The sequence below is a fragment of the Lepidochelys olivacea genome, assembly GCF_965140295.1.
Source record: "Lepidochelys olivacea isolate rLepOli2 genome assembly, chromosome: 6".
NCBI classification, from domain to species: Eukaryota; Metazoa; Chordata; order Testudines; family Cheloniidae; genus Lepidochelys; species Lepidochelys olivacea.
In genome coordinates, this window is record NC_140416.1 from 29902917 (window position 1) to 29927857 (window position 24941).

At 38.2% G+C, this 24941-nt stretch overlaps 1 protein-coding gene across 11 annotated transcripts in view; it reads right to left on the reverse strand.

The window, feature by feature from the left end:
* STK33 (serine/threonine kinase 33) overlaps nucleotides 1-24941 on the reverse strand; it is a 92454-nt gene that overhangs the window by 48280 nt on the left and 19233 nt on the right. For 2 of the 11 annotated variants that reach the window (XM_084630451.1, XM_084630450.1), the window contains exons 2-4: nucleotides 17241-17330; nucleotides 6521-6820; nucleotides 1579-1695 (exon numbers count right to left, since the gene is read on the reverse strand). In XM_084630451.1, coding sequence (XP_084486577.1) covers nucleotides 1579-1695; nucleotides 6521-6730 — 327 coding nt within the window. In that variant the 5' untranslated portion in view covers nucleotides 6731-6820; nucleotides 17241-17330. Of the gene's footprint in view, nucleotides 1-1578; nucleotides 1696-2760; nucleotides 2926-6520; nucleotides 6821-12284; nucleotides 12351-17240; nucleotides 17331-24941 lie in introns of those variants that run through there. The other 9 variants (XM_084630454.1, XM_084630453.1, XM_084630456.1 and 6 more) reach the window with 7 other exon arrangements.

Here is a 24941-nt window from a genome sequence, read left to right on the forward strand (position 1 = left end):
ATCCTGCACTTGTCCTTGTTGAATCTCATCAGATTTCTTTTGGCCCAATCCCCTAATTTGTCTAGGTCCCTCTGTATCCTATCCCTACCCTCCAGTGTATCTACCTCTCCTCCCAGTTTAGTGTCCTCTGCAAACTTGCTGAGGGTGCCATCCTCCAGATCATTAATGAAGATATTGAACAGAACCGGCCCCAGGACCGACCCTTGGGGCACTCCACTTGATACCGGCTGCCAACTAGACATGGAGCCATTGATCACTACCCGTTGAGCCCGACAATCTAGCCAACTTTCTATCCACCTTATAGTCTATTCATCCAGCCCATACTTCTTTGGCTGGCAAGAATACTGTGGGAGACTGTGTCAAAAGCTTTGCTAAAGTCAAGGAACAACATGTCCACCACTTTCCCCTCATCCACAGAGCCAGTTATCTCATCATAGAAGGCAATTAGATTAGTCAGGCATGACTTGCCCTTGGTGAATCCATGCTGACTGTTCCTGATCACTTTCCTCTCCTCTAAGTGCTTCAGAATTGATTCCTTGAGGACCTGCTCCATGATTTTTCCAGGGACTGAGGTGAGGCTGACTGGCCTGTAGTTCCCAGGATCCTCCTTCTTCCCTTTTTTAAAGATGGCACTACATTAGCCTTTTTCCAGTCGTCCGGGACCTCCCCCGATCACCATGAGTTTTCAAAGATAATGGCCAATGGCTCTGCAATCACATCTGCCAACTCCTTTAGCACTCTTGCATGCAGCGCCTCCGGCCCCATGGACTTGTGCTCGTCCAGCTTTTCTAAATAGTCCCTAACCACTTCTTTCTCCACAGAGGACTGGTCACCTCCTCCCCATGCTGTGCTGCCCAGTGCAGTAGTCTGGGAGCTGACCTTGTTCGTGAAGACAGAGGCAAAAAAAGCATTGAGTACATTAGCTTTTTGCACATCCTCTGTCACTAGGTTGCCTTCCTCATTCAGTAAGGGGCCCACACTTCCCTTGACTTTCTTCTTGTTGCTAACATACCTGAAGAAACCCTTCTTCATTAACCTTCTTCATAAATCTTCATTAACCAAGCATTTTGAAGTTAGACGATATGAGATGTCTCACTATGTGTTTTCTTCTTTTAGGTTTGAGATAAATGAGCAAGAAGAATGGGATTCAAAAATTTCAGGAATACCCCTTTTATTTTGGTACTTGTTAAAAAAAAGGTGTTAGCCTCTCACTTAAACAGGAGGAGAATGACTTTTTGGTATTGGCTTTTTCAAAAGTAGCTGTACAGTGGTAACAGGGAAAGGATCTGGACTCCTCAATAGAGGGGTCTGGCTCCTTGTTAGCTAAATATAGTGAACAGGAGCCTTAAGACAGAAAATCATGACTCAGGTTCCTTTGGCTGAAAAACAGCTGCAATCCATTTTAGGAATAAGGTGCTAAAAGATCAAATTGTTCTTTTTGGGGAAAAAAGGGAAGCTCAAATTCCCAGAAATTATTAAATATTATACAAACAAAGCTAAATGTCTCTATCTGCTGATGCAGAACAGTTAAACCTAAGGTTCGGCAGGATATTATTAATGATAAAAGTGGCTACATACCTGAATAGCCGCTCCATCATCTATTCGTGTGTGAGGAACTTTGCTTTCTGCAGTACTGCTGCGAGTTGACTGGGTGAGCATTTTTCTATAAGGTTCTATTAGCTCTGATTTTGGCATCTTTATACAAAAATATGAAGCATGAAATTAAACTACAATTCATTATTTTAAAAATTCTTAGATTGTTTCAGATATTTCAGTACACCACCTGCTGCAAGATATGTAGTACACTAAATCACAGTATGTAACAGTTTAAAAGATGAACAAGATTTATAAAACAAGAATTTAAAACCAATTACAGGATTCCACATCACCTAAGATTAATAGTCAATAAACTGAAGTTGCAAAAGTTCAACTTATTGACTATTAATAAGTTGGCAAAATATCTATACAGAATTACGTAAAAACCAAGAATAAGTTTTGTCTTTTGCAGGTTTCTATTGCTTGTATTCAATGGGCTATATTCTGTTTTAGTGTAAATGGAACTATTCCATTAAAAGCAGCAGACTTGTATCTGCTTACAGAGGGACAGGAAGTAGCTCAAAAACTTGATCACAATAACCACATTTAATAACATGGCATCTTTATACACAATTTACTTTACTGGGCTGTTCAAAGTGGTGCCAAAATATTATGGAAATATCATATGGTCCTACACTCCCAATTTTAATCTGTGTTTTTGAATTTTTCTCAAACAAAATGATCACACTAGAGTTCCTAGTGAAGCTGGTCAGAAAATTTTCGACTAACCAGGTTTTTGTCAGAAAATACAGATGTATCGAATCCAAAACTTTTTGTGGGAATGTACCAATTTTGACAAAATTTCATCAGGAAATGGTTTTGCAGGTCCAGGACGAACTTTCTAGTCAAAACTACAAGGAAGAGGGGGAGGGGTTTCAACCACTCACTTAAGATGTGGGAGACCCAGATTCAAGTCCCTAGTCTGAATCTATTGGCTATTCTGAGTGGGTCTCTCAGTCTCTCCTATTACAGCTATTCCACTTCGTATAAATAAATATTTATTGGGCCAGAGAGAGAGAAAGGGAGAGAGACGGACTACAGCCCAGTGGTTAGAGCACTCACCTGGGATGTAGTAAATTCGGATTGAAGTTCCTGTTCCAATAAATATTTAATTATTGATACAAAGTGGGACAGCTCCAACAGGAGAGATTGAGAAAGACCCACCTCAGAAAACCAAATAGTCTGGTGGGTAGGGCATACATCTGGGATATGGAAGATCCATGCTCAAGTCCCTGGTCTGAATCAGCATATTCCGGGATGGTGCACTCTCTCTTCTTAGAAAAACTTGAAAAGGTCTTGGTTTCCTCCCAGTACCGAACAGGAAAATTTCTGAAATCTCAAAAAAGTTAATGCAATGAGCAAACCATTTCCTGCCCAGTTCTAGATCCTAGCAATTTGATTCTCAATCATTTAATTTCTTGGGTGGTAGAGTACAGGAGTGCCACAGACACATTTAAATCTTTTGTGGAGGTAAACATTACAGCCATTCGCCAAAATTAATGACCAAGGCAAGCACTTAAGTACTTAGCTGTAGACATGCATTGATGTCAGTCATACTAGTCACATACTTGAAGGCAAGTACTTACTCATGTGCCCAAAGTTAAACATGTGCCTGTGTGCTTTACTAAATTGAGACCTGAATGAAGAGGTCATAACACTCTTAAACAGAGGAAAAAGAAAAGGAGTACTTGTGGCACCTTAGAGACTAACATATTTATTAGAGCATAAGCTTTCGTGAGCTACAGCTCACTTCATCCGATGCATACAGTCAGAGGAGTTTAACTATGTTTAAAAATGATTGTGTGTTGGGGACAGAGCCGTCCTTAGGATTTATGGGTCCTATGCAGTATTATTGAACTGGTGCCCTTATGCCTGATGGCAACCTGGGCTCACATGTGTATTTTAGACAAAGGTGGTCTTTTGAAGGATTTATTTAAAAAAATAAATGTCTGAAGATCCAAGCATTTAAGGCTAAAGATGAATACTCAGATTGTGCATTTAAAAATCTATGGAACGATTTTTTAGAGATGTGATTTTATAATCTTCAGCAACACACTACCAAAATATTTTAAAGCAAATTTTAAACTAAGGTCCTGTACACTAACATGTTCTGAGTAAATATTATAGTAATCCACAACTGTTTTTGTCACTAAATTCAGGCATTGACAGTATATACCTGGGGGTTGGCTGTTAAATGGCTTCATTACCACTTGAATGGCTCTTTAACGAAAAGAAAAGGAGGACTTGTGGCACCTTAGAGACTAACAAACTTATTTGAGCATAAGCTTTTGCGAAAGCTTATGCTCAAATAAATTTGTTAGTCTCTAAGGTGCCACAAGTCCTCCTTTTCTTTTTGCGGATACAGACTAACACGGCTGCTACTCTGAAACCTGTCATTATGCAAGGCTCTTTAACAGTTTCAATGTTGTGCTAATAGGTCTGGCAGGCTGGAAGCCTTTTTCACTTTTAAGTACTAGATCCCCTCCGGAGAAAGACTCACCAGGCTGCAGCAACCAGCTGTGGTGGGAGCCTGCAGCAAGGGTCAGAACAGGGATAGGAAGAAGCGGACGGGTGGACACTAAGACCCAGGGGTGCCCCAAATTTTCAGGTACCCTACTCAGCCGCGTATGCTGCATATGCCTAAGGACAGCCCTGGTTGGGGACACAAAAATTCTTCTCATATAGCTGGTGACTGAATAGGAGTGAAATAGCGATGAATGCAGGCCTTAGTATGAATGGTCCAACAAGTGCCCTTGACTTTCCTGGTCATAAACTGACCTACAGAAACAGCTTCAAGTGGTAACAACTCATTTTACTCATATACTAAGGTGATGGACACCATATAAATGCTTGTTATAAATAAAATAAATAATTATCTGCAATAATTATGCCTGAAAAGAAAAATATGCTTTCAATTGATGAGATATGTTACAAAATTGTTTGAAATAAAGTACTGTTATGTGAATCTGATACTGAATTAAAAAATAGAAAGGGTTTCTTATATTTTAAAAGATGATCGCCATTCTCATGCAATTTCCTCATTTATTTTCAAGCACCACATAACTCCTGGCAGGCCTAGCATTGGATATTTCCTCTATACCTGTGGCCAAATAGTCACTATAGGTTTACCATATATACAATTGCTATTTCTAACAGAGATTATTCTACAATATTATCAGATACTCTATACTATTTAAGTAGTGAGGGAATAACTGAGGCTGAATGTATTTTAGCTTTCTTTGCTAAACACATTTCCTGTTTTGTCCCCCCACTTACAGAAATGCTGGAAAAAAGTCACCGATGGTATCTTCAGATATGACTGATTTAAGAGGATACTGAGTTTGTGTCTATCAATTTAGAAGTGTTTCTTTAAAGGGGACCCATTTATGTTAATATATCTCAAATGATGGATTTTCTTCTGGCATTCAGTTTTAAGTGCTTTTTCATTTTATTCTTTTCAGATCTATATTTAATACAAACTCCTCCAATAAAAGCTTTTAAAGCTTCCAGTTGTACAATTTTAGAACCTTCAGTATTAGAGAGATTATGTTCTGAGATAAATATGTCCCCAATAAATGCATTAACTACTGCAGGAACAATACTTAAAGAAAGAAATTCTGTACATCAATAAGAATGGCCTAAAGAGAAATTAAAGACAGACAGTCAAGTTAAAAACCATATTTTGTCTGAATTTTTTACCTACTATTATACAGCATATAATTATTATGTACTATTAAAACATTTAAGATTACTATAATTGAAAGAGATTAGAGGGGAAAATAAACTGACCAACATATTCAAACCTGGATGCCTAAAGGTTCCTACATCAAAAGCCTGATTTTCAAATGTGCACACAACAGTTCTATCAATTTCAAGGGGGAATTTGTGAGTACTCAGCTCTTCTGAAAATTAGACCACTTCTATTTAAAGCCTTGATTCAACAAAAGCTATTAAGCATGTGCCTTAGTCCGTCCTTGTTCAGGATGTGATTCAACAAACCATCCTTTAGCAAAGAACTTCAGCTTCTGCTTTACTGAATTGGGTCAAGGAGGCCTACATATGGAGTTTTCTAGATTGTTTACTACATGCATTACCAGCACCTCATTTACAGTTAATTTCACTGTATAATCTAACAGACACATTTCTTAGGGCTACAATGTAATTTGTCTCAGAGTACTACAACTCCTTGGCCTATCTCTTAGGGAGGTGGGGAAAAAAAAAGTCCTCTAGAACAAGGGTTTACTCATCATTTGTTTACAACTTAGGTTAAAAATGATATCATTCTGTATTCATATGGTATAATCTTCAATCTGAGTTAAATGTACATCATAGTATATGAATAACTTAGCACTTATAAACCACTTTGCAGTTTCAAAGCATTAACTAATTAATCCCATTAAATCCATTTAATATGTAACCTTTTCATGTCTCTTGAGGTAAGATATTAACACTACATTTCCTTCAAAAGAAAAAAAATCAGGAATTTACATGTTTTAATATATTAGATTAATTTGTTCTGCAAATTTTCTACTAAAAGTATTAGATTTTTTTTAATAGTGAAACAGCTTCTTCCGTATAATTGGTCCTATATAGATATGGTCAAGCATAATGTGTTACTTCATACTCTTCTCAAGCTATCCAAAATTTCTAGAGAACCAAGATTTTTTTAAAACCATTGCAGATTGTTACATGCAGTATATAAGAGCTAGGAATTATTATTATTATTAGGTACAAGGCTTCAAAAACATTGTGAACAGGGAAGATGTTTTAGAATGTAGTTAGAATCTGGGCCATTCTACTATACACGCTTATGAGGGCACACTGGGAAATACAGTCCTATTTGTTCAAGCAGAAATGAGCACTAATTATTATGAAATAAAACCTTGGTGGAAAGGAATGGTATCTCTAAACCCAATCTGCTCACCTCTGTTACAAGAGAGATTTGTTCCTCTGACTGGTGACGCAAGGTGTCATCATGGGAACTTGAAAACTCAGATCTCTCTAGCAGAGCACTTCCGGAGCACACTGGACCCTTGTTGCAACTGGGGCAAAAAAATACAACACCACTTGGTTGAAATGAAGCAGAGCACTTGATGCATTTTATGGTCTTCTTGCCCTGGCTGAGATCAGTCATCTGTTCAGTGTTGTAGAACTTGTTGTGCAAATTAAATGGTAGCACAAAGACTGGCAGGAATGTGTCCACTGTTGAAGGAAGAACAAAAAGCTGAGGAGAAGAAGGGGAAGGTCACAATTAGTGAATTTGTGGCACAAACTTATGTTCTGATTATGAATGTCTGCCACACTGAGAAGGAACTAGACTGGTACAACACAATATACTGGTTTGTACAGCAGATCTGCAAAAACAGACGTTGTAGTTAAGAAAATTTTCCTTCAGCTTTTCTTCTCACGCTTGGCACATTCAGGGAATCATAGAAATTGGAGATGGGAAAAATAAATTCCTGATTACCAATGCAAGATTGTTTTCCACATTTATTTTCTAGTTGTTTCTTTTTCATAAATGGGATATAACACATTTGTTAAAATACTTCAAAATACTTAATTAAACCTAACTAATTGTAATTGGCATATTTATATTCTTATTTTGACAAATAAAATATGCAGAATTTTCAAATATTGTGTGCAGAATTTTTAATTTTTTGGCACAGAATTCCCCCAGGAGTAACTACTACCGGGGAAAGGGGCATGAAGGAGGGCTATAATGGTGGTCATGAAATAGTTTTGCTCACTTAAAAGATAAATATTTTGCTCATTTTTTTAGAAAGGGCCAACATTAAATGTTATTCTACATTTCCTGCCTGGTTCATGGTTTTTGCAAGCTGGCATACTGTGGAATGGTGCTTATCGGATTAGTCTCCTTTCTCGGCTGATCAGTGAACTGAAGGATAAATTTCTGGTTAACATTATCAATTAAACTATGCAGAAAAGGAGGGATATGGTTTTACAAAACCTTCATGGATCTTTCTATCTGGCAAAAACAAACCAGAGGAAATAGTTTAAAAAGTGGAACAGAAAAAGAAAAAAGAAAAGGACCTGCTGCTACTGTAAATCAAAGTACTTCCAACAGTGGAAAACACTGATCCTACGATTGGCTTCTTGCCTGAGACTTCTTTTTCCATATACTTTAATCATGTTCAAAGAGTCATGTGACCTTCCATGCAGCCTTTAGTATATCAGTAGAACAGGCCAAGACAGGCCAGCCCTAAAAAGTTTCCGATGCTTTATTAGTCCCTTAAACTACAGGCTATTGCAGGGGATCTGATCAGTCAATTAGAGATGAACAATAAGTGACAGAGAGCTTTATTTATCACAAGTAGAAAAATGAGAAAGGCAAAAGGGGAATCCATGGGACAGCAATCCTAGTGCACACAGGGTGTGACATTACACTCCATATTCTTTATGGAAATATGCTTATGATATGATATGACATAACTGAGATGTACTTCATGCAAGCTGGCTCATGTAAGATATCACTGGAAAGGTTATGATTTACTGGATGCGATTATCCAATTTGCATGCCTGTATCATTTCTGCATCTGAAGTTAGGAATATTGACTATGTATCTCTATTTCAAATGGGCTACTTTGGGCATCATCCCCCAACTAGCCCTTCAGGTACAAAAATGAGAAAGCCAGACTATGCTAATGGCCCATTGGCAGAAACAATGGACTGTAAAAGAGCTTAGTCTTCCTGTGGATGCTCCAGACAACCTAAGAGCAATGGTGGCCACAGCCCTGCAGAGAAATGGGTTCGAGTCACCTGGTACTGAATACCCCACCTCCCCTTTTGGAATGCAAGTAGGGTAACCAGACAGCAAGTGTGAAAAATCAGGATGGGGGTTGGGGGTAATAGGAGCCTATATAAGAAAAAGACCCAAAAATCGGGACTGTCCCTATAAAATCGGGACATCTGGGCACCCTAAATGCAAGTGGTTTTCCATTGGAAGACAAAGCATTCCTGCCTTACACAAGAGCTATGTAAGGCAGGGGAGTGACATTATCAGGGTTCTCCTCTGCTTCCCCACCCAAAGAGACACTGAAAAACACTGGAAGCAAGAACAGAACTGGGGGGAGAAGGGTTAAACCCAAGCTGGAAGGGCATCTAGCTTGTCAGTAATAATACCTGAGGTGAGACCAGTGCAGCTGCCTTTCAAGACTGTCTGTAATCTGCCTGCAACAATATCTAGCGTGAAAAATTACTATTTCTAACCAATTTCTTTAGCGAAACAAGCTTAGTTTGTGTATTTTGTTTTATTTGCTTAGTAATCTGCTTTGTTCTGTTTGCTATCTTTTAACCACTTAAAATTCACTTTTTGTAGTTAATAAACATATTTCTTGTTTATCATATAACCCTGTTTGTGCAATGCATATTTGGGGGAGGGGAGCGGGTAAGAGGCTGTTCATTACTTCCTCCACATTGAGGGAGGAGGCGGATTTCATAATATACCTTTGGGTCTACACTCCAAGAGAGGTAGACACCTGAGTGCTGGGGCAAGTCCCTTAAGTGGAGTCTTCCCAGAGCTGATCTCAGTATCTGTGTCGTTCTGCAGTTGGGTGTGGCCCTGCCTGTATGTGTGCTAGAGGAGGCTTAAAAGCCTAGCTCAGCAAGACAGGTAAAAAGGGAGCCCAGGCTGGCAAAACAGGCGGGCTCAGTGGTACCTCAGCACATCAGGTGGCATCTTGAAGGGGGGCAAGCTGTCACACAGGGTAGTTGTTAGATTTATCTAGTCTCTACTCTTACCAATAAAAACAAAACATAAGGATTTAAGATCCAAACTCCTAATTTAAAAATATAATGTATTCACATCCTCAAATACTCTAACACACAATTCCTGACATTAATATCAGCTCCTGTTTCTACCAAATTATGAAAAATGTAAGTTTTATATAACTGAAAAAGCTTTTGTGGAGAAAGGAGAGAAATTGTGTGGGTTTTTTTTTAACTATAGCAGGGCAATAGGGTACATGTGGTGCAAATTGGGAAATAGCAGAGGGAGAAGAAAAAGTAAATAATTCACATGTGAGTATGCTAGCAACAGGCACCTAGAAGCATAAGGAACGTTTTTCTCATATACTTGTAGCTGTCTATTTTTGCCACTGTGAATTAAAAGTGTGATCAAAGCACAATCTGAATGTACTTTTCCTTTACAACTCAAAAGTGTTTTTAAGTGCTTTTGATCAAAGTTAACAACTGTGAGGGATCCAGGAGAGACTGGAACTCAGGGATACATACAATTGCTATTTGGCAAGGCAGGTATATTAATAGCCACTTTTTCTATTTGTGAAAACAGGAATGTTCACACACTTGAAATTTCAGCTTTCTAGTGGGTAAAAGTATTAACTTCTATTTCTCACAGGCCATGAAATATTGGACCTTAAATACGCATCTCATGAATATGTTGCATTTTCTTTTACTTCAATTTCAACATGATTTTAGCAGCTATGGTACTCAGATTTTCAATGTTATTTAAGCTGCTAAAATCATGTTGGAAATTTCAATGCTATTGCTTATTAATCTCCAATCTGAGCAGATCTGCTTCTAAACCTCACAACTGCAAACCCAACAATAACCGACTTCCTCTGTGGCCTCAAGAAAGTCATTTCACTTCTCTGCCTCATTTTCCTTATCTGTTAAATTAAGATGATTCTACTTCCCATACGACATTGTTGTCAGTGTTTGGTAAATGTTAATGTCTGCAAAATACTTTAAACAGAAAGTGCAATACAGGTGCTATATTATTATTTTGACGTGCTATTGTTATTTTATCTGTAATATGACAGCACCTAGAAAACCCAAATTACTTACTAAGACACATTCTAGTGAACCCGCAAATACTTTTAGGTTCAATATGTTTTTCTTAATTCTGGTACTGGGGCATTCATTAAAAAGAGAAGAACTAAATCCTTGCCCCTTGCTAATGAAAAACCTATCAGATGTTCAAAATAAAGCTAGCAATAATCATAGCTAGCATACTCTCAGCAGGATGACCCAAGCCAACAGAGAAGTTGACAGAAATCTTGTTCTCTGAAGCACTGAACAGGAAAAAAATAAAATGCATCTAGTAGCATTTGTTTACCAGTCTGTGATCATGCACTGCAAAGCTGATCCTGCCAATTAATCAAGTAATATATAAGCATGCATAGAAGGATATTTGCATTCATGAGTAGCTACGGGGGTACTTAGTAATACATACTGTATGTACGCCTACAGAAAAGACCATCCAACTCTGTTTTAAAATTAATGTGAAAGTGGCATTTTTATAATAGACACCAACATAACTTCTCCCCTACTTACTAGCCATTTTTCTTAGAGGCTTGCAATTTTCTTCTTTCATCTTGGCTCCTTTGTAGGCAGCACAGGTAGAATGTTAGACCAAGAAGGTGAAGCACTTCTATATTACATTGTACCAAATCTTTAAACAGGTTCACTATCAGTAATTCACAGCCGTAAAAGTACAACGTGTAAAAAATACCATTAAACCTGGTGAAAGCAGGCCATCCAATATTTTTAATTGAGCAGGTTAAATTATCACACTTAAGAGATACGCCGAAGCACTTTTAGGTGCTATTACTACTCACAACCAATTTTTCTAGGACAACAAAAGCCAAATTAAAATAACCACAGACAAATCCTGTCATTGATTCCCCTGATCTATAACAGACAGTCAGGACATGACTCTTGAACTGGAAGATTGTCTATTTATAGTGCAATATACTTATTGTCTACTTACAGTGCAAGTGAAGATTGTCTATTTATAGTGCAACCCTTTGTTGTTAATTTGACTATTTTGGTGTCATCATAATTTTGTTTAAAAAACTGTTAACTGAGCCAAACAAGTGGCTCAGATTGATGCATACACACATCTGTTTGTCTGGTTTTGAAATGAAGTGCACTGTAGTACCAAGTAAAAGGTTAGGTTTGGGAGCAACACTTTGGTTCCAAGTTTACAAAACCAGAGAGACCAGACAAATTGTTGATATCTCTGACAGGATGGTTTTGCTCTTTAACAGTCTGTCTTTTTTATGTTGTCCCACTGGAATTCTGTTCTTCCCTGTGTTTTTTGTTTTGTTTTGTGTGGTGTGAGTGTGATATGAAGTGTGCAGTGTAGACAGGTTTTTTTAATCCCATCAGTCACTGCAGTGTTCTTCTTATCCTTCCCAGAAAATAAGGAAAAATGGCAAATACATCCTCCTGTGTAAAAGCTAATGGCGGTGGTCAAGTTGCTAATGACTGGAACAGCCATGTCAGCCAAGCCCTGGGGTACAGGAACAGGAAAAAATGCAGAAATCTCAAGAGAAAGGAAACTACCCATAAAAGTTTTCGTTCAGAGCTGACTAGTGGCCATGAAATTATTCTGGGCTAAGATCCCATTTTCATTATTTAGGGTAACTTTGTTGTGTCTGGGTACATTTTGGTTTTGGTTCATTTCTCTATGGTGAGGTAGAGATAGATATAAAAATTCTATTTTTTTTTCTGGAGCACCCATTTTCTTTATAAGCCACCACCACTTGGTCTCTGTGACCATGATATCTTTGGATTTCAAAAGACAAAAGACCATTGTCTAAGTGCTGCTTACAAAGTGATTGTTGAAGCAGTATTAACTGCAGCCCAAGATGACTGCTGAAGCAGCATTATCTGCAGCCTTAGCAGAGGCTATGTATTCCACCCACCTATAGTGAATAACCCAAGGATACAGGTGATAGTATTATGGCAGGGGACAGGATCGACACTTTGGAGAGAAGGAAATCATTGGCCTCAGCTCACCATCTACAGCTATAGAGAAAAACAAAGAAGAAAACTCAAAAAGAGGGGGAAATGATTAGCCATAGCAAGCCAAAGCAACTACACCTACCAGAAACTAATTTTATCTTATTAGAGTACTGCTTTTCACATACATGCCAGATATGGAAATATTTCTCTTCAGCACCTACTTATTAACTATGCTTGCAAGTGTGCTTGTTACTGTCCAAAAATGACAATACTTTAACTCCAACTTAAAATATAAAGAATGCAACATTCAGCCACACAAAGCAATGGAGTGGATCGACCACACAGGCACAAATGAATAATTAACTCGGAGATATCAACTATAACTTTTCTCCTACAAAGTGTTACTGTCTGTTGTTTTATTTAAAGTACATAATCATGTCAATTTTTTGTCTGCAGAGATAAAACATTTTAGGGTGCAATGTTAAGCATTCCCCAAATATCCAGAGAAGAATAATCTGGAAGTCCAACCAAAAATGAAAGCCATCATCTAGACCAGGGGTGGGCAAACTTTTTGGCCCCAGGGCCACACTGGGGTGCAAAACTATATGAAGGGCCAGGTAGGGAAGGCTGTGCCTCCCCAAACAGCCTGGCCCCCACCCCCTATCCTGCCCCGACTGCCCCCCTCAGAATCCACCCACCCCCCGCTCCTTGTCCCCTGATGGGACCCCCGCCCATAACCGCCCCCCAGGACCCTCCCATGTAACCCCCCTCCCCCCCCCAAGAACCTCTGTCCTATCCAACCGCCCCTGTTCCCCTTCCCAACCGCCACCCCCGAACCTCTGCCCCATCCAACTGCCCCCATCCTCTGACTGCCCCCTGGGATTCCCTGCCCCTTACCCAAGCCCCTTACCATGCTGCTCAGAGCAGCATGTCTAGCAGCTGCACTGCCTGGCCAGAGCTAGACATGCTGCTGCTCTACGCTGGAGGAATGTGCAGACCGCCGCCCAGAGCGCTGCCCGTGTGGCGGCGTGGCTGCAAGGGAGGGGGAACAGCAGGGGAGAGGCCGGGGGCTAGACTCCCCAGCCTGGAGCTCAGGGGCCGGGCAGGACAGTCCTGCAGGCCGGATGTGGCCCGCAGGCCGTAGTTTGCCCACCTCTGATCTAGACAAAAGAGCAGCACAGAGAACTGTCTGTCTCTTCTGGGCAGAGCTAATTGTTTTTAGAGATATCAAGCAGATGAGCTACTAACTTCTCTTGGTGAGAGAGAGAAACTTTTGAGCTTACACAGAGCTTTTCTTCAGGTCTGGAAAACACACTCAGAGGGTATGTCTACTCTGCAATTAGACACCCACGGCTGGCCTGTGCCAGCCGACTTGGGCTCATGAGGCTTGGGCTTAGGGGCTGTTTAACTGCAGTGTAGATTTTCGAGTTTGGGCTGCAGCCCGAGCTCTGGAACTCTTCCATTTCACAGGGTCCTAGAGCTCAGGCTCCAGCCAAAGCCCGAATATCTACACTGCAATTAAACAGCTCTTTAGCCTGAGTCAGCTGGCACAGACCAGCAGCTGGTTTTTAACTGCAGTGTAGACATACCCAGAGCATCACAGCTAAATACAAGGTGGAACAGACATCTCTATATCTGACCTATTGGTTCTCATCCTCAAAGTAAACCTGCACAACACTTTCAAAAGACAAGCCTGGGATCTTAAATTCATAACTTTGCTAGACCCTAAAAATCAGGGACTGAATAGACACTGGATTTATGGCTTACTACAACAATCTGTAACCACTAACAACCCCCTACAGCTGACTTCCCTCCCTTTCTTTCCCCCCTGACTGGAAGAGTGTTAACGGGACACTTTGCCTTGAATGGTCCCTTGAAATATGTGTTAGCTGCTTATGCTAAACTATCTGTTCTACCTTGTATTTAGCTGTGACACTCTGAGTACGTTTCCCAGACCTGAAGAAGAGCTCTGTTTCAGTTCGAAAGCTTGTCTCTCACCAACAGAAGTTGGTCTAATAAAAGATATGACATCACTCACCTTGTCTCTCTAATATCTTGGGACCAACACAGCTACAACCACACTGCATACACTAATAGTTTTTATGTGGTCACTGTTAAGTGCCTAAAAATTAAGGAGATTAGATAGAACTGAAGGAAAAGTTTATAACAATGCAAATCTGGAATGGTTGTTCATTAAAAGCTTGTTACAGTGTTTTAGTAGAAGGTACTTTAAATATAAAAAAGCACCTAAAAGCAGTTATTCTTTATCCCTCTTTTGTTGTTGTTTTTGCTTTGTTTTACATCTCTGTTTTTCATACATACTCTAAAGATGGATTCAAAATTAACAAGATCAACTTTTTAACAAAACTATTAGAAAATACAACTACTTTATATTTTTGTACAGTAGTACCTTTTATTCAACAATCTCAAAAAACTGAAGGGGGAGATTTTCAAAGGCACAAATGTGAAATTGTTCCCAGTCACTGCTTATCAGTCAGTGAATAATCTTTTTTTTTCTGGCCATATTTTCACAAGTGATCTCTACATTTATCCCAGAAATTTCATCAATGCATTTTTTCAATCTGCAAAATTCCAACAATTCACTTACCATGTGCAAGTTTGAGTTTTGCATAGACAAATCATTGTGGGCAAAATACTAGAGCGACTTTCAAAAATGTCCCTTTGATCCCAATTCTGCCTTGTAATCCACACACAGACTGCTGAGCCTAAGTGGTTCAAAATGCAGAATGGAGGCTTAATATTAATCGCTGCAGACCTGATCTAAAGCCCACTGAAGTAAAGGGAAACACATTGATTTAAGGGGGCTTTGGATCCTGCCTTCAAGCTGTTCACATAATACTAAATTTACAGTTGCTTTGTCAGGAAAAACAAATAAGACTTATACCAGTCAATTTATAGCCTATGGATTTCTACATTGTTCTTGTAAAAAAATAAAAATAGAGAGTTTATTTCCTCCTGTTATAAACAAGTAACATCAGAAAACATGCATAAGCAAATAACTCAGAAAAGTACATAATGAACTTTTATCAGATAATCTTAGGGATAGCTTTAAAAACCAAACTGTCGAACCTCACCAGGCAGAAATGGATTGAAAAGGCAGGGAAAGAAGAATAAAAAAAGAAAACGGATACATGGAAAAAGTGGGCAAGAGACAAACTATGTAAACAGGTTATTTTTCCTTATCTGTGAGTTATATTTAAAAATGTACCCCAAAATGTTCATAAATTAAGGCCGTTCTTCCATGTCGGGATTCTGTTTGCCAAATCAAACCACTCACACTTCTTTTTTCAGTTTGTCACCAGAATTCTTCACTAGAATTACAGTCCTGCTATGTACAGTGAAGCTATGATGTTCCTATATTATAAATTACAGCAATATTCATAAATGTAATGCAGTAAGATTTTCTTTTATTTGTCATTTGCATGTATCAGGATACAGTAGTGTATGATATATTTAACTGGAATACCAAATAACTACTATATTTCAGAACATATCTATTTATTTAGCAAAGTACTTTTATTTAGTGAACATTATAGTTCGGTAATTGTATTCTATATCTGGACAAAATTGAAGAATATTTTGCAGATTACACACATTCTGCAGATTTGGGAAAGCATTTGACATTGGCAAGCATTGTAATACCAACAATAAGAGAGGGAAAGACATTTCAGGGACAGCACCAAGTTAACAGCATATTTTAATAGTTCTCATCTCAGTCAATTAAAAAATAATAATTTATAGGATGAAAGTTTTTGGCTGGTTAATACTTTGGAGTACCTAACTGTTTTCAAAAACAAATTTCCTATACTGGAGAAAAAAAATCTACATTACACAGACATGGTACAGTCCTCTGATACAGGTAACAATTAGGGTGATATTATTAATCAACTCTGCTATGAATTAGTTAACACAAAATTACTGAATCTATGGATTGTAAAAACCCACCCCAGAATAACTACAAATGCAAAACTTTCATTGACTGCAATATGAATTACTGCACCCCAATTTTCAATACAATTTATTCTTGTGTCGTCACTTATAAAAACATATTCTAGAACACTTCCAATTAGTCTACATATTCAAATACATGTAAAATATGTTGGTATCTGATTCAAACTGACTCTAAATTCAGCACTACAGCTAATGAATAATCAGGAATTCTAGTAACAAAGTCCAAGAAACTACAAGCAACTAAGATTGGTTATGATGCAATGAAAAATCAACTACTGTGTGCATTTAGCACAGTAGTGACCTTGAGTCCTCTATACCAAAATGTTGGTAGATACATGACAATTTTAACCACTACCCACAGAGGAATGCTATTTCTATAAGTGATTTTCATTAAAAGATGTGAAAATTCACCAATAAATTTCTTTGTTTGGTGGCTTCCTAAAAATCTTACAATAGAACCATAAAAACAATGAAACTAGATTCTGATTTCATTTACATTAATATAAACCTAGAGTAACTCCACTGAAGATAATAGAATTACTCTGGATTTACATCAACCTCACCAAGATTAAGATCTGGCCTAATATGATTAAAATTAGTAGAGCATAGAGCGCATCATTTGCTGATACCCTTGCCCAGGAAAAGGCAAGAAGCCTCAGGCATGCTATTGCTCGATTACACAATTTCATCAACAGGTTGAAGGGTTTAAAAGGTAGTTGAGAAGTGTGGAGGATTTCATTTTTCACAGGCAAAGGATCTTTTTCCTCAATTAAAAGGACACCATCATGTCATTTCTTCAAAGTTAAAAAAGTTTTGTCCTTTGTTTCTAAGAAGCTTGACAATAACATTTTCGCCCTGTATTTCCCCCCAAAAGTATTTTCCTTTTTAACTGGGGTTAAAATATAGTTGAATAGGTATTTTTGTTTAAGAATAAAGTACAGTACCTTATCATGCAAAAATATCCACAGAAACCAGCAACATTGATAATACCATCACAGGTCTGGTAACAGTGTTAATAGGTTCTGCTAAGGCAACTGACAGAAGACAAAATATTGTTTTAGTGCATCCCATAGAAACAGTGTCAATGATTTTATTTATATTTCTCAGTGATAATAAGCCAAATATCATGGTGCTCACTCTGATTTTAGTAAAGTTTTGACTGAGTAAAGAGTAATGGACTTATTACAGAAGTAGAGCAGTGGCTATATATTGAGATTAGGTCTTGTTTTTGCACTTCAGATAGGGTTTCAACCTCTTTGTTTTGCATGAGGAATACAGTATATTTACAGCACATAATCTGCGTGTAAAGACTGTATTTTCAAGGAAATATGTAATTTAGTTTATAAGTTAAAATTAATTGAAAATGAGACCTCTAAGATAACTTTCTCAGTTGTCTCACCTTTTGTAGAATTCTTTTTCCTAACTAATGAGTGATTCATTACTATTCATACTTTCCATATAGTTAAAACTCATTGCTAACGAGCGATTTATGCACATTTGTAGAAATTAGGATGCAGTTAAAATTGTTAATAATAGTTTCTTTCCCATTATATTCACTGTTCCCTTACTCAAAAAGGCCACCATTTCCCATAACTTACATTGGCACTGACGTGACCTAGTAAGACTGAATCTACTCATATGCTCAGTAAAGATTTTACTGAGGGAGAAGGGTAGTATGCCCTTAATAAAGATGGTACTGTCTCCCATTCTTATGATAGACCTAAAGTCATTAGCTGCTCTCAGGAAACATAGCCACGATTCCATTAAAACCTCCCCTCCTCAAAGTAGAACCACTAACCCAGGAACCTATCCTTGCAACAAAGCCCGTTGCCAACTGTGTCCACATATTGTTCAGGGGACACCATCATAGGGCCTAATCACATCAGCCACACTATCAGAGACCCGTTCACCTGCACATCTACCAAGGTGATATATGCCATCATGTGCCAACAATGCCCCTCTGCCATGTACATTGGCCAAACTGGACAGTCTCTATGTAAAAGAATAAATGGACACAAATCAGACGTCAAGAATTATAACATTCAAAAACCAGTCGGAGAACACCTCAATCTCTCTAGTCACTTGATTACAGACCTAAAAGTGGCAATTCTTCAACAAAAAAACTTCAAAAACAGAATCCAACAAGAGACTGCTGAATTGGAATTAATTTGCAAACTGTATACAATTAACTTAGGCTTGAAATAAAGACTGGGAGTGGATGGGTCATTACACAAAGTAAAACTATTTCCCCATGTTTATTCCCTCCCCCCGCTGTTCCTCAGACTTTCTTGTCAACTGCTGGAAATAGCCCACCTTGATTATCACTACAAAAGGTATTTTTCCCCACACCGCTCTCCTGCTGGTAATAGCTCACCTTACCTGATCACTCTCGTTACAGTATGTATGGTAACACCCATTGTTTCATGTTCTCTGTGTATATAAATCTCCCCACTGTATTTTCCACTGAATGCATCTGATGAAGTGATCTGTAGCTCACAAAAGCTTATGCTCAAATAAATTTGTTAGTCTCTAAGGTGCCACAAGTCCTCCTTTTCTTTTTGCGGATACAGACTAACACGGCTGCTACTCTGAAACCATATAAAGTCGTCTCCTATTTCCCATTGTCTTCAGTAGAACTTATGCATACCTCAATCTTCTTACCTGCTGATATTCAGCACAAGCAAACAATACACGACAATTGACCAAAATTTGGAACAACCAGGGTGGATACAAATAGATGATTTAAAAAACAAATTTTAAAATCAGATTTTTGTATTTAAATAGGATTTTTTTTTTGATAAAATGCTTTTTGAGGAAAAAACCTATCTAAAGATAAAGAAACATTATAGCTCAAAGATATCTCACCATGGAATAGGGATTATAAATTCTAATTCTATAGTATGAGACAATATATTCATGTAATGTTTAAGAAGAGTTTCGTAAATAAATTCCAATAGTTCATGGATTAGGGACCCAATCTCATGCGGTTCCAGGGGCTTCTGTGTAGATTATTTAGGTTAATCTTTCTGTCTACCCATGGGAATCAGTGCTCAGTCTAGAAGGTGCTTAATTCTGCAGTTTTCAAACTGTGGATTTGTCTCTCCAGAGATAACATGCTTGTTAACAGCAAAAATGTTTTAAAATAAATATATAGAGGTGAGAAATAACAGACCTCAACCCTGTTGTCCCTCCGCAAATTTGTGTACACAGAGTCAATCCCTTACCTCTCTAAAAGTGCAAAGTTTCCAAAAGTTCAATGAATAGAAGATTGTTGGGGGCAGAATAGATCTGGACAAGGAGAAGTCTGGAGATAAATATGAGAAGGGAGGGGCAGGCAGTAGAAACAAAAGTAAAAATGCATGAGCAGCATATTCCAGAAGTCTTGAGGTCTTTCTGAGTGTAGCTTTCATTGATTTGAGATCTACCATACCATTCTCTCACTAGAAGGAAAAACCTATAATGGCAGCAGGCCACAAAAGACACCCAGTTTGGGAATATTTTAATGAAGTTCCTCTACCAGAGGGTAAGACAGGCATGAGTGCAAAATGCAAACAGTGCAACAAAGAAATGAAAGGCCTGGTTATGAAATAACATCATGAGAAGTGTTCCTTCTCAGGAGGAAGCTACACTGAAGATGATGAAAGGAACGTGTCTCAACATGCAGGATCTTCAGGTTGGTAAACTTTTTTATTTCATACTTCTTTCTTAAGGACTGCCTGTTTTCCTTCTGGACTATTCTTGAATTCTCATGTTTGAGCAAAAAATATAGTTGTTACTCTATAGATGTTACTATCATCTGAGATGCAGTTGAGATAAAAAATAAACAGCTGAAACAGGCAGATTTTCCTTTTACAATCTCACCTTTTAAGTAGTATTGAGTATCAGTGAATTCAATGAGTAATACTAAATGAGCAGTATGGTAATAATTAAATAACTGCATTGACTTATTTTGTTTAGGAGAATCCATCCCCAACGTACAGGGTTCTGAAGACTATCCACATTCAAGATCATCATTGCCATATAGTTTCAGAGTTATCTGCCAATGATAGTGTTTCAGTCATATCATGTACATCACATAGTCACAGTATATCACCCGTAGCAAAAAGAAAATAGAAATCTCCATCATCCAGAAACAACCATAGATAAGTTTGTGATAAAATCCAGCAGATTACAAAAAGAGGTAACTGATGAAAAAATAGCCCTGTTTGTTTATGCAACAAACTCTCCTTTCCGCATAATTGAGAACCCACACTTCATTATCATGGTTCACTCATTAAGACCAGGATACAGTCCACCCAACAGAACAGATGTTGCAGGCAAATTGCTGGATAAAGTGTATGAAAGAGAAATTGAGCAGTGTGCAAAAGGTCTAGAGGGTGAAATTGTTAACCTGAGTCTTGATGGGTGGAGCAATGTCTACAATGATCCTGTTGTATGTGCTTGTGTGACAACAGAAGGGAATGTCTTCCTTACAGAAACAATTGATACATCAGGAAATACACACACAGCAGAATACTTACAAGAAGTAGCAGTAAAAGCTATAACAAACTGTGGGGAAAAAATTCAAATGTCTAGTACGCAGCTTGGTCACAGACAAGGCTGCAAATGTATCCAAGATGAGAAGAAATTATCTAGAAGAGAGTCCCAAGCTAATAACATACAGTTGCAGTGCTCATTTGATGCACCTCCTAGCCAAAGACTTCAGTGTTCCAGAAATAAGGGCTAATGTTCCTGAAATTGCAAAATACTTCCGTAACAACCGCTTTGCAGCAACTGCTCTGAAAAAAGTGGGAGGAACCAAGCTAACTCTCCCACAAGACTGGGATGGAACTCAGTAGTGGACTGTTTTGAGCACTATATCAAGAACTGGCCTAATCTGATGATAGTTTGTGAACAAAATCGTGAAAAAATGGATGGCACTGTCACAGCCAAAGTTCTCAACATTGGGCTTAAGAGAAATGCTGAACACATGCTGAGTACCCGGAAGCCTATTTCTGTAGCCTTGAACAAAATGCGGGGAAATAGCTGTTTTATTGCTGACGCTATTGAAATTTGGAAGGAACTGAGTGAGATCTTAAAAAGAGAAATATGCAATGACAGAGTTAAATTTCAAGCATTAAAAAAAAAAAAGAATGGGACAAGCACTATCTCCAGCTCATTTTCTTGCAAATATTCTCCATACTCGGTACCAGGGTCAAACCTTAACTGCTGAAGAAGAGGAGTTGGCTATGACATGGACATCCAGCAACCATCCCTCCATAATGCCAACTACAATAAAGTTCATAGCTAAGGGTGAACCACTCAAGAAACATATGTTTGCTGATGATGTTTTAAAGAAAGTCAGACCAGTGAACTGGTGGAAGTCACTTAAGCTCTTGGATTCAGAGACTGTTGAAGTGATAATCTCACTTTTAACAGCAGTAGCTTCTTCTGCCAGTGTAGAAAGAATATTTTCTTCCTTTGAACTAATTCATTCCAAATTGACAAATCATTTGGGACCTGAAGAAGCAGGAACGCTTGTTTTTCTTTTCCAGATTAACAGGAAAATGAAGGTGAAGACAACTTCTGAGTTAGCTGCAGATGCCAATATTTTAAGTTTCTCACGTTGACCTGGCTGAAATAGTCGATTTAATTTTTGTTTTTAATATTTCATTTAACTAGTTAAAAACAATTTTAACAAAAACAAACATGATTTAAAAAAACTTGAATGTTTAACTAAATTCAAAAATTCATATGCTTGTTTTGTTATAATATTATATGTTTGCTGTTGAAGAAAAAAATCCAGAATACATAACGTTGTTGTTTTAGTTACATAAAACAATTTAAAAGTCTCTCTGGTGATGTTCTCCTCCTAATACAGCATGGCAACAAAATCCTCCAAATATTAATGATTAATCTGTTGAATTGGAGATAGTTCACCTCCTAATGACTTCATAAATATCTGCTTCAATTACCTTTGGTAAATGAAATAACCAAACAATCATTCATTTTCTGATATACCTGTAACACGAATCTGAAAAGTTTTCAAAATAAATCACTTTACAAATGTATAGTGTAGGTTTCATTTTTAGAAGGTACACATCTATCTCTGAGTGGTGAAGAATATGTATTAAGGTTATAACAACCCACAAGAATGCATTTAGAAATCCATGATTAAATAGAGTCTTCCTGACTAGTGATTTAAATCATGATTTAAATCAATTTGATTTAAATCAAATCCACCCTGGGAACAACTGGATTTTATTTTTTGTTGCACCATAATTAACAAATTATAATGGCTCTTAACTAAAAAAAGTATGTCATTCAGGATAGTCTCAGTATGTAAATCAAAGAAACTAGTTTTGTTTTGTTTGTGTTGTTTTAAAGGGAAAACTAGGGAAACAAAAATTCTATCAAGTGTGACCACTGGGACATATGTGGATTCAGCAGGGTATGAATCTACCACATGATCTACAGGAGTAATTTATCTACTGTGTGGAGCAAATACTAGAAGGGGCCATGACACGCACTTAGCCAGTTGCTTACACCAATTTTTGTTAAACTGCAATAGAATCTTGGGGATACGGATTCCTCCTTTTTGTTCCTGAATCCTGGAATTCAAGTGCAATTAAGCAGTTAGAGTAGTAGTTACAGATAGGATAGACAAGCTCATAGATCGCTCTGAAATGCTGTGTGGCTAAACTTAGTCTGCCAAACTAGACATGTGAATTTTATTCCCAATTTCCGCAGAAGTGACTATGTGCAACTTCTCAACCAACTTACTTCCTAAGGTTAGGTATGAAGCCTTGATCCATAATATGGGTGACATAGAGTATGTAATGAGTAAACAATAATGAGTGAAAGAGGTGTGATTTCAAGTCATGGTTCCCTGACTCCTAGCTCCCCTAAGCTAAAGGCTATTTTGATAGAGATCTCTGTCGCTGTCATAAATATAAAGGGAAGGATAACCACCTTTCTGAATACAGAACTATAAAATCCCTCCTGGCCAGAGGCAAAACCCTTTCACCTGTAAAGGGTTAAGAAGCTAAGATAACCTCACTGGCACCTGACCAAAATGACCAATGAGGAGACAAGATACTTTCAAAACGGGGGGGGGGGGGGGTTGGGGGGGAACGACACAAAGGGTCTGTCTGTCTGTGTGATGCTTTTGCCGGGAATGCTCTTCAGAACCCCTGTAAAAAGTTAGTAAGTAATCTAGCTAGAAATGTGTTAGATTTCCTTTTGTTCGATGGCTGGTAAAATAGGATGTGCTGAATGGAATGTATATTCCTGTTTTTGAGTCTTTTTGTAACTTAAGGTTTTGCCTAGAGGGATTCTCTATGTTTTGAATCTGATTACCCTGATTTTTACAGAGGTGATTCTTTTACTTTTTCTTTCATTAAAATTCTTCTTTTAGGAACCTGATCACTTTTTCCATCGTTCTTAAGATCCAAGGGTTTGCGTCTGTGTTCACCTGTACAAATTGGTGAGAATTTTTATCAAGCCTTTCCCAGGAAAGGGAGTGTAGGGCTTGGGGGGATATTTTGGGGGGGAAGACGTCTCCAAGTGGGCTCTTTCCCTGTTCTTTGTTTAACACGCTTGGTGGTGGCAGCATAGGATCCAAGGACAAGGCAAAGTTTGTACCTTGTCGAAGTTTTTAACCTAAGCTGGTAAGAATAAGCTTAGGGGGTCTTTCATGCAGGTCCCCACATCTGTACGCTAGAGTTAAGAGTGGGGAAGGAATCTTGACAGTCTCTCTCATGAATTCGAGCTCAGCCAGGAGGAGCAAGTCCTGTACCGCCACTGAGCCAGGTGAAGTGGCTGGGGGCACACACAGAACATTCACTGTTTCCCACTCCAACTAAACAGGTTGTGATCTTGAGACCAGGCTCTAGGCTAAGAGAAGAGCTGAAGGTCCCAGGGCCGTTTCTGGTACCAAGCCTGAGAACCCGATCTTATTTTGTCACAATATTTTAAATAAACTTTTACATTCATATACAACAAAATTACTTCAGACATAACCTTGCTCCCAAGCCCAGAACCCTTGGAGGTCATTCTTCACACCAAGCTTTCTTTTCCTTCTATCTCTCTTGACATGAAACCTTCACTAAAGCGTTGCTAGAAATTGTCCTTTCCTTAACTCTGCCTATGAGGAAAACCTTACTCACATTCTAATATTTTCATATTTTGACTATTGCAATTCCCTTTTCTCTGATCTTCCTAAATCCTAACTCTCTAAATTTCAAAGGTCTAGGATGCTGTGGCCTGATAATACTCTCGCTCCAGGCAATTAGACAAGACCACTGACAACTGTGTTCACAACTTCCTAGCCAGCTCTGAATTCAATTCAAAATTTCCCCCTTGTTTTCAAATCTTTATATCAAGTTGTTCAACCTGACTTCCCGATCTTACATACATTCATTAAATTTGTCCAGCATTCGTTTCCTCTGTCTTTTCTCAAATGTGAGAGAACTGCTGAGAAAAAGTCAGTATTTTCCGTGTTGAGCCCACATTATTTTGGCTCTTTGAACCCTGTTCTCTCTGACCATTCCCCTCTTCAATAATGTTTTATTATGGACTATGTATTAAAGCTATTTTAATAGACGTATTATTTACTGAATTGGCTTAATGTTGCCCTGTACAGTAGTATCAGAATTGTGATGAGT